Source organism: Chiloscyllium plagiosum, unplaced genomic scaffold, assembly GCF_037043375.1.
Source record: "Chiloscyllium plagiosum isolate Xiang-an unplaced genomic scaffold, Cpla_swu_hap1 HiC_scaffold_4, whole genome shotgun sequence".
NCBI classification, from domain to species: domain Eukaryota; kingdom Metazoa; phylum Chordata; class Chondrichthyes; order Orectolobiformes; family Hemiscylliidae; genus Chiloscyllium; species Chiloscyllium plagiosum.
In genome coordinates, this window is record NW_028270142.1 from 100,389,088 (window position 1) to 100,403,841 (window position 14,754).

Below are 14,754 nucleotides of genomic sequence, written 5' to 3' on the forward strand. Positions count from 1 at the left end.
TCCTTTTACAGAGAACCCAATACAAAAAGAAAAGACATTTTTAAATGATTTGGAGCTTTTGGTTGCAAATGCATCAAACATGACAAAGAAACTGATTTAAGAAAACTGTTACATTGTCTTATAAAGGGAAAAAAATTGAATTTATGCATCACCAATCCTATGTTTGCAGAGATTTTCAGCTGATAATAAGATGAAAATACCAATTTAAAAAGCACTACTCACACATGCTTTGTTTACATCTTCTGTTACAGACTCATCATTTCTGTTGAAAGGTAAAACCTCAGGTTCTAGTTTTCTCCTTTTAGTCACTTCCAGCTGGTCATCTGTAGGAAGCTTCAGATCACTTTTCAGATTTTTGTTTTCTGGGTCTTTTCTTTTTCTTATTGCCTTTGCAGTTTCTTCTTCACCAACTTCTCTAGGGATTTCTTTTAAACTCTGATCAGAGACTCCAGTTTTATGATTTGCAGAAAGATATTCACACTGAGTCCTTTGTCCTGCAAACTTGGAGTCACTCTTTTCCAATGAAGAATCTGTGATATTTAGGTGATGATCAGTGGGTATAGTTGGCTCCTCTGTTCTTGCAAATTTAGCTTGAGATGATCCAGTCTCCTCTCTTTCCCTGTTTATATTTTTTGAATAGCAAAACAAAATCAATTTCCATGTTGCTAATTTCAGTTCAATTTCTTTTTAAAACGTATCTGTGGTTAAAAATAGAGACTGAAGAACGCAAGAGTACTATATGGTATTCTTTGAACTTAGGTTTGCCAGCTAGATTGCACTGATCTTTTGGAGACCTATGAAAACTATCAAATCAGGTTTGCTAAAGCAAGTAACCAACTGTTTCCAAATTCCAAAGTTTTACCTTTTTCTCCCCACTGGCTGAAAGAAATCATGCGGTAAGAGAGATTGCTTTTGTGAAGAGAGGCTACTTTTCTTTTTGACATTTTTCAGTGTTGTTGGTATGAATGGCTTTTTGTCAACAGTGACAAATGTTTGTCTCAGTTCATTCTTCGGTTTTTCATCTGCTGGAAGCAGTGGTCTCACGCTGGATGTTTCTCTGGCCACTGAAATATCCTGTGATTCCATTTTGCTTTCGTTTTCAGGTGTCTCTTTTATCACTTGTGTGTAATCTATGTTCATTCTGAAACAAGATTTGATAATATCGATACTAATATCAAGTACTGACAACTAAATTACTAAATTAACCTCAAATTGAACAAATTTCCCATTCACAGTTATGTAGTACACAAATTTAATCATGCTCAAAAACTCAATGCAAAAAGGAATCAAACATAAAAATCCTTTCCATAATTTTGTCATTGTAACAGTGTGCCCTCCATTGAGCTACGTGTTTAGTGCCACTGAAAAATTGTCAAACTAACAGGATCATGGACTTAAAACACTTAAATCTCTATATTTCCACATAACTTACAATGGTGAATGACAGAAGGGTAATAAGCAGTTCTACTTGCACCAGTTATCGACTTATCCTCTTACTTATCTACTTATAGACATATCTACTTGTGGTAGGACCATAAGAAATAGGAATTAGAGTCGGCTATTCAGGCCCTTGAGCCTATTCCACCACTCAACAGGATCTGCTACTCATATTCACTTTTCAGCCCTTTCCTCATAACTTTGATCAAGAATCGAGCTCAGCGATAAACATAATCAAGACACTGCCCCCACAGCTCTTCATGGCAAGGAGTTCCAAAGATTCTCAACCTTAGTGAATGTGTAGGGGAATGGTGTTGATGAGTACAGAAACAAGGGATGGGTGAGCTTCCAGTTATGATATAAATAATGCATCTAATTAATTTATTAATCATGCAATTTGTTGAGAATTAAGATACTTTCAAGTGCCAACCTGCTTCTTCTCAGGAGATTGCTTATATTCAGTGTAATGCACTGCAGTGAAACCCAGAGGTTGGCCCCTGTAGCCAGCTTCCCAATGCATTGGTAACTTTCAGTTTTAATGTCTCACATACTCACATACTTATCACTGGAAATTAAAATACAAACCACAGAGTTACCCCAGTGGTATAAGCAAATCAATTATAATTCATGATTCAAGGTCTATTTACCAAGTAAAATTTGACACTGAATCACATTACAAGATATGAGGGCAAATGCTTGGTGTAGAAAGTTGTATTCAGGGGCATCTTAAAAGATGAAAGGAAAATAGGTGTCAAGCTGCCAACAGTGCAGCAATTAAAATCAGGGATGCCAAGTTGGAGGTGCACAGACATCTTAGAGGTGCAAATTTAAGGAAAATCATAAGAATGGGGAAGGGTGAGGCTGTGGAGAGGTTTGAAAACAAGGATGTGAATTTTAAAATTGAGATAGAGATATAAATTTTAAAAAATTGTTACAAAGCTACAAATTAAACATATAATTACTAAATATTTGCAATATTGACTAGAGGGCATTGAACTCATGCAGCATGCTTACTCACCCTGACAGTGTCTCTGCAGAATTGAGACTACCAAATTGTTTTCCCCACTGAAGCAGGCTACAGGTAAATCAAAGGCCGTAGAAGAAAATATAATTTTTTTTGTATTCAAGATTAATATGTTGCATAGTAGTCTGTTTAATTACAGTTATAGTCACTTCACAATTGTCAATTTTATGCTAATTCTTTATCAAACTTATACTGAAAGAACAGGATTTAATGTATCGAACTCACAACAATTCCAATTCAAGGATTTAACTCACTGCACAACTTTTTCTTAGTTTGTTTCAGTATTGTTAATAACTTAAAATAATATAAAACATTTCCCCAGTCTTCATCAACACAAACTGTATACAGAGAGTTGAATGTCATTACAGGCCCCATAATGAGAAAACTGTGCCATCTAGTGTTTATTTACAGATTCTGTCAGACAGCACCAATGGCTGTACTAGTGCTTAAAAATGTGCGTCATCTAGTTCATCTAATTAATTAGTACAGGTACACAATCCTTTATCTGAAACCCCGCTTTTCGCGGGGTGTGGAGCATCATTTTGGTGCACGAACAGGTGACTCTCCCTACCCACTCGAAACATGTCACTCAGATGGGAAGTGGCGGCATGATCCAGCACTGGCAGTTGTAAATTGTGTCTTAGTGCTCGTGCATATGTTGTTAGGTTTTTTTATTTCACTGTGAAAATGTAATTTATTCCGAAAACTGAAAAAGTCCGAATTCCGAAAATCAACTAGATTGGGTTGGGATATCTGGTCGGGATGAACGGGTTGGACCAAAGGGTCTGTTTCCATGCTGTACATCTCTATGACTCTATGACTTTAGTTTAAGAAAAACGTATTGGACATAAGAACATTAAGAACATATGCTTTGAGAAAAACATGGTACTATTTATTGAAAATATCAAAACAAGGTAACTTTTAGATATCACAAATTAGTAATGAAAAAAGCTTGTCTAATGATTTTTGCAATATGTCTTTTCATCAAATCTTGCTCGATAGTATCAAGTATCATATTACAGAATCATAGGTGGTGAACCTTCGGGCCCATCAGTACCAAATCCACACAAAAACTATCCTTATCCCAGTTTCACCTTCATTTCCACGTGCTCCATTTTTTTCCCCTCAAATGTTCATCTAACTTCTTCTTGGATATACCCTCAGTATTCCATGGAAAGACTAAATAACCAAGTAAACAGCCCTTTCTCAGGGAAACATATTGAGCAGGTTAGCATGAATCTAGCAAAGAAAGATAGCTTGGGCATGTATTCATTAACAGTTTATAAGAATAAGGGGTGATTGTATTGAAATATTTTTTAAAATTCTGATGGGGCTTTCCAGAACAGATACTGTAATGATCTGTTTCACTTGTGAAGGAATCTTAAATCCGGATACAGATACAGAACAAAAGAACATGTAAAACAGATATGAAGGACTTTCTTCACCTAGAAGATAACGTATGCCTGAAAATCTGTACACCAAAGAGTTGCGAAGGTTAGATCATGAAACATACTTTATTAAAACAGAGGGTAGATAGATTTTTGAAATATTGAGGAATTGAGGGCTGTAATAAGTTGGCATAAAAGGGGAGTTAAGACCTGGGACTGATCAGCAAAACCTCATTGAATGGCAGGACAGGTTTCAGGGACCGAAATTTTTGATGTTATAATCAGAGGATGGAATATAGCCAATCTGACGGGGAAACATTATATGGGAAGATAATCTGTGCCAAGAGGCTGGCGATGCTTAAAGCTGATAACATACTGTGGATGAATGGCATACAGTCAAGGGTATTGTGGGTAGGAATTGTAAAGGCACTAGCAATAACCTTTCAATCTCCCCTGAAATCATAGGTAGTGCCAGAACACTTCAGAATTGTAAACATTAAACGCTTGTTCAAAAAAAAAAAGAGGCTGTCAAACTAAATCCTGAAAATTACGGACAAATTAGTTTGACTTTGGTAGTGAAGAATCTTCTAGAAATAACTACTTGGGATAGAATTAATACACAATTGGAAAAATGTGGGTTAATTTGGAAGAGTCAACATGAATTTGTTAAGGGATAATTATGTCTAATTAACTAGGAGTTTACTGAAGTAATATAGAAGGCCAATTATAAAATGTACATACACTTTCAAAAGATGTTCAATACAGTGCTGAATATAGTCTTGTGAGGTAAGTAATAAATAATAGTAAGAATAAAAGGGTCATCAGCAATTTAGGTTTAAAATTGGCTAAGGGATAGGAAACAGAGTAATAGTTAATGCGCATTTTTCGAATTGGATGAAGGCTTGTAATGGAGTTCCTCAAGGGATGATATTGCGACCCTTGTTTTTCTTGATGCATATAAGTGATCTAGATCCAAGTGTGCAGGGAAAATTTCAAAGTTTGCAGAAGGCAAAAATTTTTGGAGAATTACAACCACAAGGAGGACAGTGTAAAACTTCAAAAGAAGTTGGCAACTGAAATTCAATGCAGAGCACTATGAGGTGATACTTTGTATAAAGAACATGAAGAGACAACATAAAATGTAGAATAAATGGTGTGAAAAAGCAAAGATATACACAAATAAGTAAAGGTGGCAGAACAGGTAGATAGAACTGTTATTGAAGCACAGAGTCATCAAGGCTTCATTAATAAGGGCACAGAGTATCAATTCAGAGACACCATGCTGAATTGATACTGGTTAGACCACTGCTGAAGTCTGGGTGCCACATTTTAGGAAGGATGCAAATGCATTTGAGAAACTGCATAAGAGGTTTACAAGAATGATTCAGGGATGAAAAACTTCAAAAGTGAAGATAGATTGGAGATGCTTGGATTGTTTCCCTTAGACAAAGGAATAGAGGTTTGGAAGAAGCTTTCAAAATCATGAAGGGTATAGACAGGGCAGATAGAAGAAAACGCTCCCACTCATAAAAGGCATGAGAACCAAAGGACATTGTTTTAAAGTATTAAAGATTAAATAACAGTTATTTTACTTGAGTAATGAAGATATAAATACAGAACGTATAAAACTGAACCAAGTAGAGGGATATAGAGAACTCATTCTCAACTCATATCCATCACCTAAACAAAATGGTGATCAAGAAGAACATAAATACCTCCAATCATGTGGCTTACATTTTCCTATCCGAAAGTGGGTTACTTCTTTACCTTGTACTGTGTTCTTGTGTTGATTGTGTATCTGGTACATATGCAGTAACTTGTGAGGTATCTGGAGCAGTCATGTCATCTATTTTCAAATTTTCAGAAAGTGTAGGACCTGGAATTGTTGTTCTTGAAGAGGAGAACATTCCTTAAAGAAATAAGCAAACATCTAATGCATCTAAGCATGTCCATTGTTTTAAAAGAAAGGAATCTAAAGTGCTTTGGATGAACAACAGACAATAAATATGGCTTGCCCAGCATTTCCCACGTGCATGATAATTTAGACGGAAACGTGCATGATAATTTAGACTGAGACTGCTAAATGATTAATCTCCTCAAAGGGGTGAAACAGAGAATGGATAAGGAAGAAACTTGCATGCTTGGTGCCTAAAACTATTTGCTTTTTTTAAACTTGTGAAACCAAGGCTAATTATGATACAGACAATTGTATTTAACATTACAGTAATCGTACTGAACTTAGAAAAATCATATTCTGGATTAGTGGTGCTGGAAGAGCACAGCAGTTCAGGCAGCATGAAGAATTACAATATGTAAAGTGGCTATTAAGCTCATCACAAAGTCATAATAGCCTTCCTGGTCCATAGGGCTTCTCTCTAAGATTCATGACTAGTGGTGGTTTTATCAGAGGATCATCACAACTCAGGCAGAGGGAAAGGTTGAGAAAGAGAGTCCTTCATGGTAATCTCAGCCAGTGTGGGAATTGAACCAACGATATTCAGGTCACTCTGTATTGCAAACATCAATTGAGCTAACCTGCACGTCACTTTTCTGCCAAATGAATGTACTTCTGCCTATTCTAACCCCACCTTCTTGCACCTAACCTCAGTCTTTGTAAATTTCAGACCTTCAGGTGCAGATTTAGATTAGTTTAATTTCTACTTCAATCTACCAGACAACTGTGGGTGGAAATTTTGTTTCAAGTCCCTTCTAATCCTTCTACCAATCACCTTAAACCTGTGACCTCTCTGCTAGGGGAAATGGGCATTCCCTGTCCACTCTATCCAAACCCCTCATTATTTCTAATTTGGAGGTGCCGGTATTGCACAGGAATGTACAAAGTTAAAAATCAGTTAATAGTCAAACAGGTTTATTTTGAAGCGCTACTCCTTGACAACCACCTGATCAAGGAGCAGTGCTCTGAAAACCGGTGCTTCCAAATAAACCTGTTGGACTATAACCTGGTGTTGTGTGATTTTTAACCTCATTATTTCATACACTTCCATAAAATCACCCCTTAGCCTCCCTTGTTTTGAGTAAAACAAACCTAGCCTATCCAATCTTTCATTGTCCCTGCAATATATAAGCCCTGTCAATATGCATGTAAATGTCCTGCGTACTCTGTCTAAAGCAGTTATGACTTTCATGTAATGTATAATGTATTGGAACTGTACACAAAACTCCAGCTGTGACCTAACCAGTATTCTAAAGCAGGTACGTGCAATTATTAGAACATAATGCACCCTCAATAGCATGCACTGTTCTCCACATAGCTCAAATTTGAGTATGACATGACATACTAGTAACATATTTTATACACTTACCCTGATCAAGCTGCCGGTTGGGGTTACAATAAATATCTGTTGAATTGTGAATAACTGCAAAACCAATCTCTGCCTCAGATATAACACGCAGCCCTTTTCTAGTCAAAGAAAAAACATTCTGGTTAATATGAGCTAAAAGGATAGCTAACAATAAAAGCAATTTAGCATTTTGAATAGATAAATAACATTCCTATCCTTATTATGAGTGTATAATCCCTATCATTTTGTTTTCTCATCGCTTTTTAAAGCCAAATAGTTTTAACTACTACTGTTGACGGTATGAAGATTTCCAAAATATATCTCTAGTGCTTGAGTAATGTGCAACTATTACAGCAATTGATTTTGGGGATGGCATACAAATTAGAAGTTTACTAAATTCAATATCATAGCATGCCATGGTGTGATTTGAATTTATGACTCATGGATTAGCTTCACGGATTTCTGTACCATTGCAATTTTCTTAAAAAATGGCAAAGATTTTTTTAAAAAGCCACTCGTTAGCATATCAATCATTTATTGCAAATATTTTCTGAAGGTGTAATACTCCTGAAATAAATTGTAACTAAACTTCTCAAAAATCATATGCTGCTGATGAACTGATATCGCTTGTCCACGGTTACCTGTTGACTAATATACTCTGTATAAATGAAAACAAAGTGCTATCTAGAGAAGTGCACTTTGAAAACAAAGTGCTATCCAGCAGTTCTGTCATCTATGGAAAGAGGAACAGTCAACTTTGAAGCTCAATATGATTCCTCTGTGGATTGAAGGGGACTGGAAAAGTGATGGTTTTAAGCTGCTGAGAAAAAAACGTGGTGAGGAATAGGAAGCGGAACAATTGACAAGGCAAAAGGCAAAAAAGAGTGACAATGGTAGCAGAGAAATGATATCGATGAACAGACGATGATCCTGTCAGGTGTCAACAAGAGAAAATAAGTGAGTTGGGGAGGGCTAGTGGAAGTTGAGGGGGAAGGTTGAGGACAAAGTGAGGACAGTTTATGGTCCGAAATTGTTGATTTCAATATCTGGGTCCTGAATTCTGTAAAATGCTTAAACAGAAAGTGAGGTGCTCTTTTTTCAGCTCAAGTCGGGCTCTGCTCAAATACTACAGCAGGCTTAGGGCAGACAGGACTGCATGAGTGCAAGCTGATATATTGAAATGGCAAGGACCAGAAAATCAAGATTATTTATGTGGACTGATTGGAGGTTCCTCAAAGCAGTCATCCAGTTTGCAGCAAATACAGTAAGTTAGATTAAAAGTAGTGCAAATAAATCTGTTTCATCTGGAATGTATGCCTGAGTCCTTGGATAAGGAAGTGGGAGGGGTTAAATGGTTAAATGTTATACATTCTGTAATTGCATGAGAAGGTGCCATTGGGAGGGAGGACTGAGTGGTGAAGGAGCAGCCAGGGAGTCACAAAGGAAACAATCCCTGCAGAAAGCCAACAAGGAAGGAGAGCAGAAGAAGTGTTTGATGGCAGCATCCTGCTGGAGGCGACAGACATGTAGGAGAATGACCCTTGAGAATGTTGAAGCTATTAGTTTGGTAAGTGAGGACAAGGGGAACCCTATTTTTCTGGGAGGGAGGAGAAAGGGTGACAGAAGTGCAGGAAATGGGTCAGATACTGCTGAGGGTCCTGTCAAACACAACTGGATATAATCCTTGATTGAAAGAAAAAAGAAAGACATGTCGGACATCAATAAAAGGTAGCACCATTACAGCAGATGTGATGGAGACAGAGAAACAGCGAGAATGGGTTTGAGAATGTGTAGTCAAGGTCAATGAAAGAGTCAGTGACTTTGCTGTGGATACTGGTTGATGGCATGTCCCCAAAAAGGTCAAGGAAAGTCAGAATAAAAGATGGAGCAGGCAGAGTTGAGAGATGGAAATTGGAAGCAAGTTGATTAACTTTTTCCATTCCAGATGAGAGCAGGAAGCAGCAACGTAAACTGTAGTAGAAAGCCTCCCCAAAATAAAATCAAACAAGGAATATTCCACATACCCAAAACACATATTGAAACATCCTCTCCACATTCGTCCTGTCATGTCCTTTTAGGATCTTAAGTTGTGGAGGGAATTGGTAACTGCTGTTAACACAGGAAACTCTAAGAGTTAGTACCAATGACACTTAAAGAATGGCAGTATATTTCCAAGCCAATAGCGAATGGCCTAGAGGTGGTGGTGGTGGTTCTATTTTGGGAAGAAATCAGCAGTGAGCTGTAAGGCATCAGGATATAATAAAGTGGGAAGCTCTGGAGGGAATATCTCTGGATGAGTGAGGTCAATGACAGTCCTAGACGCAACAGCTTGGCGTTCAATTATGGTGTTCAGTAGTGGAGTCATGCTCCAGGGAAATTTCGGAAGAAGTATTTGAGAGTCGGTGCTCAGTATCAGCAAGATATAGGTCAGTAAGCCAGACCGACAACAGCACCGTCCTTGTCAGCAGGTTTAATAAAGTTATAGTTTGACCTGAGAGGAAGGGGTACAGCAAGTTCACAGAGGTTAGAGCAAGTGAGGGCAACTAAGAAATTAAGTTAGCCAATTGTTAGATTTTATATTATATTTCATATAAAGATAGGTTATGTACCGTTGCAAAGCTCTCCTCACTGGCTCAATCAATTTTTCTCCTGAAGTTTGAGAATCTGACATTCCAACATCAATGACACAGCCTCCTGGTACTTCAAGGAATGATATATCTGAGGTATTATTCCCTACAAGTTTAACATCTCCTCCTCCAAGAATTACAGCAGAATTCAGCCTCTTGTGCTGCAAGACAAGTCACATATATAGTTAATAGCCAGCAAAAATACAATATGTAGTATTAACTCCCAGTGTGAACACGATTGCATCAAGTGTTATACCTTTGTTAAAAAACTTACATGAATCAAACGGTGCTTAATGCTAAATAATACATAATGCAATAATTTGAAATAAGCAACGGTAACAACATGAAAGAAATAAATAGTGTTAAAAATTCTTAAAACATCAGATCATTCAACTGGTATTCACAATGATTACTGGCAGGTAAACTAGTAACAATAGATCAGGTTTAAAATTATTCAAAAGTAAACAAGCTTTTTTTTCACGTAGTGAGTTATCATATTCCAGAATGCACTGCATTAAAAAGTTGCTGTGGTTCTGTTCGCCGAGCTGGAAGTTTTTGTTGCAAACGTTTTGTCCCCTGTCTAGGTGACAACCTCAGTGCTTTGGGAGCCTCCTGTGAAGCGCTTCTGTGGTGTTTCCTCCGGCATTTATAGTGGCCTGTCCCTGCGGATTCCGGTTGTCAGTTTCAGATGTCCGCTGTAGTGGCTGGTATATTGGGTTCAGGTCGATGTGTTTGTTGATGGAGTTTGTGGATGAGTGCCATGCTTCTAGGAATTCCCTAGCTGTTCTTTGTTTGGCTTTCCCTATAATAGTAGTGTTGTCCCAGTCGAATTCATGTTGCTTGTCGTCTGCGTGTGGGGCTACTAGGGATAGCTGGTCGTGTCATTTCGTGGCTAGTTGATGTTCGTGGATGCGGATCGTTAGCTGTCTTCCTGATTGTCCTATGTAAGGTACACAGGAAAGCCACACACACAGACCAAGTCCTGAACTATGAATGCAACCACCCCAATACACACAAACAAAGTTGCATCAAGACACTATTCAAAAGGGCCACAATACACTGCAGCACACCAGAACTGCAAAAAGAGGAAGAGGAACACCTATATAAGGTGTTCGCCAAAAACGGATATTCTCGCAATTTCATCAACAGATGCCTAAGGGAAAGACAACGGAACGAGGACATGCCACAACACAAAGGACTAGCCACACCACCATACATCAAGAACATCTCTGAACTGACAGCCAGACTACTGCGGCCACTAGGACTTATAACAGCACACAAACCAACAGCCACACTCAGACAACAACTCACCAGAACGAAGGACCCAATACCCAGCATGAGCAAAACTAATGTAGTGTACAAAATCCCATGCAAGGACTGCACAAAACACTATATAGGACAAACAGGAAGACAGCTAACGATCCAAGAACATCAACTAGCCACGAAACGACACGACCAGCTATCCCTAGTAGCCACACACGCAGACAACAAGCAACACGAATTTGACTGGGACAACACTACCATTATAGGGCAAGCCAAACAAAGAACAGCCAGGGAATTCCTAGAAGCATGGCACTCATCCACAAACTCCATCAACAAACACATCGACCTGGACCCAATATACCGGCCACTACAGCGGACAGTTGAAACTGACAACCGGAAGCCGCAGGGACAGGTCACTATAAATGCCGGAGGAAACACCACAGAAGCGCTTCACAGGAGGCTCCCAAGCACTGAGGATGTCACCTAGACAGGGGACGAAACGTTTGCAACAAAAACTTCCAGCTCGGCGAACAGAACCACAGCAACGAGCACCCGAACTACAAATCTTCGCACAAACTTTGCATTAAAAAGTGTTGGAAGAACAAACAATAATAACTTTGACTTTAAAGTCATGTTCAAATGCAATAACACATCAACAGAAATACAAACATTATGGCATAATTTCTGCCACCTTTTTTGAACAAGACTGAGAACGACAATGCTCCAATAAGCACCCTACTCCCAGTGACAACCGACTAACCTTGTTTTTGCAACAGGTCATCAACCAGCTGATCAATGTGTTTTTCCAAAAAAGGCAAAGGGTCGCCTTAAATTTGCAAATCTACAAGACATAAATGGAATTTTGTCCACCCCAATCAACTAAGTGTGAAGCAGTCAAACCTGCAGTCTTGCATGCTGCTCCGAAAACAGTAACATTTTGTCAGTCCAGGAAGGGCACGGATTGTCACCTTAGCCCAGAGAGCTGAAAGGATCATTATTTAACTGGTCAAGATACATTCTTCTGCAAAGTTGGATTCTTCAAATGCGATGCACCTGTGGCGCAAAAGAAGGCTCACTGGTTTTCCCAGAGAACAGAGAGCTGGATGGGACGTATGGAACTAAAAGATCTGGGACAGAAAGCTTGCTACATTAAACTGCTCATTTACACGTAAACACAACAATGTTTAAGATACATTCATCTTTTGCTACCATTGCATGCTAGCTAGTTTGGTCAGGTTAGGTACGGTCTCAGCTGAATTTTTGACAATGTACAGCCCTTGAGGTTGTAATTGATATCATTACTTTCAGCACTGGTTTCTCTCTAACTTGCTTTAATTGCAAGTTAATGCTGTGAAAAAGGGCATTCAAACGTTTCTGAACATTAACATTTTTAAGTGGTGAAAATCTATATTTTTGAATTTTATACAATGAAAAACTGCATTTCCCTCCATTTATCACCTTTGCTCTCACTCTACTAACTCATCACTCCCTTTATAAATTGGTCAGCAACTTCTGAGGCCAGGATATCCTCTCCAGTGAAGCCCATTCTGCCCTCATTAATGCTGCACAAAGCATGTTTTCTCTCCATGCTGGACTTTTCCTCTATTGGATGGTTTCAGACAGACATTTTTAAAGACAGGCGAGCAGTCTACCCTCCAGCCCATGAAGTACAGTCTTATGAAACCCACATTTCTTCCCTCTTTTTTAAATATATACTTTGAGAAGCTTACAAATTGGCTTAAATATTCCTTGTTGGTTTTCTTTAATATTCTATTTCCGTCTTTGTTGATATCTAAAATGTTTCCAATTTCCTGGTTTCCTGCTGTCCTTAGCAATGTTACAAACCCTCCTCTTAATCCAATACTATAGGTGAGGACTGTTCTTGAGAGCTCTTGTGGTGCAATGGTACTGTTCCAACCTCAGGTACCTCTTAGTTGCAAACCCCACCTGCTCTAGAGGCGTGTCACTACATATCTGAAGAGGTCAATTAAAAATATAAGTAACTTCTTCAGTTAGCTTTGCCATTGCAGAAAGTGTCAGCGTTATTAATCAATGATAGAAAAGCTTTCTATTAAAAAAAATCTGAGACTTAACTTTGCAAATACAGTGTTATTCAGTTACTTTTGCTTTAAAAAAATTTTTTCCATACAACAATTAACACACGAAACTCCGCGCACATATGTTTTATATGAATAGTTTGAAGACACTATTATATCTATTGAAGATTGTTCCTCTTCAAAATCCAACTATTACCTGCTTTTCATTTAAAAAGATGAAAGTTTTGTCTCTAAAGATCGATTTTCTTTCAGGCTTTGTTGTAATGTCCAGCTCTCCAGGCTTGATACTAGGTTCATCAATTGGTGGAGAGAAACTGTGAAGAACAAAATTTATCACATTTTGTTGTTTCACTACAATGTTCAGAATGATAAAATATGTTAAAGAACGTGTTTGTCAACAAATAATCCATTTAGACGTTATGCTTGATTGTTGTTTCAAACCAAAGTGAACAGGTACCTGTTTAGGCAATTGAATTTTACCTTAAAACAGAAATACATAGGGAGGAACTTTTTGCTGTGCAATACAAATTCAAATTAAAGTCTTTCACTAAGAACAATATTATAATAACATTTTAAACTTTTACTTCTAGGCAGGGGAGTGAGCTTCACTTCCACTATAGGGGATGAAGGCTCAGCTTTCTCATGAATAATCCTCTGATGTAATGCATCAACAGCACAACAATCTTGTGGAAGGATGGGCAAAAAGTCGACAGTTGCTTAAGAGTTTCAAGATCCAGACATCCGACTTAAAAGAGAGGGTTTCATTCCTTGCAGTCAGGCGCACTAAGGGATTGAGTTTGGGCTTGCACCTGAACATTTTGGCCCTTCCAACCTTGTCATGGGAGTCTGCCTCCCTTCTGCAAGCAGACTTCCACCTCTTATCAACCTCCCAGACCCATGTTCATTACACTCCAGTTATCCTTCCTCGGATTGTTTTTTTTAGATTAGATTCCCTACAGAGTGGAAACAGGCCCTTCGGCTCAACAAGTCCACAGTGACCCTCCAAAGAGTAACCCACCCAGACCCATTTCCCTCTGACGAATGCACCGAACACTATGGGCAATTTAGCATGGCCAATTCACCTGATCTGCACATCTTTGGACCGTGGAAGGAAACTGGTGTCCCTGGAGGAAACCCACGCAGACACTGGGAGAATGTGCAAACTCCCCACAGACAGTCACCCGAGGCCGGAGTTAAACCTGGGACCATGATGCTGTGAGGCAGCAGTGCTATCCACTGAGCTACCATGCTGACCGATGTAGAGGTCAGTCATCTCAGCACCAGAACATTTTTGCAGGAGTTCCTCAGAGTAATAGTCCATGACTAACCATCTTTAGTGTCTTCATCAATGACACTTCCTCCATTAAAAGGTTAGAACTGAGGCATTTTGCAAATGATTGCACAATGTTCAGCACAACTCAGAACTCCTCAGATGCTGATGCAATACATGACCAAAAGCAACAAAACCTGGACAACATATAGGTTTAGGTTGAGATGTAGTACACAATAGGCACATGTTAATGCTGCCAGTAATAACCATCTCCAATGAGAAACCATCAACTCTAATATTCAGCAGCAGGACCATCACTAATCCCCCATAAACAATATCCTGGGTATCACTGACTAGAAACTGAACTGGACTAGCCATATAAATAT

The 14,754-nt window shown here is 38.6% G+C and overlaps 1 protein-coding gene across 4 annotated transcripts in view; it reads right to left on the reverse strand.

The window, feature by feature from the left end:
• Positions 1-14,754, reverse strand: part of nbn (nibrin) — a 56,006-nt gene that overhangs the window by 28,395 nt on the left and 12,857 nt on the right. For all 4 annotated transcript variants that reach the window (XM_043688117.2, XM_087986514.1, XM_087986513.1 and 1 more), the window contains 6 exons: positions 13,295-13,412; positions 9,761-9,939; positions 7,173-7,270; positions 5,617-5,758; positions 863-1,141; positions 223-619 (listed from right to left, as the gene is read on the reverse strand). In XM_043688117.2, coding sequence (XP_043544052.2) covers positions 223-619; positions 863-1,141; positions 5,617-5,758; positions 7,173-7,270; positions 9,761-9,939; positions 13,295-13,412 — 1,213 coding nt within the window. The remainder of the gene's footprint in view (positions 1-222; positions 620-862; positions 1,142-5,616; positions 5,759-7,172; positions 7,271-9,760; positions 9,940-13,294; positions 13,413-14,754) is intronic.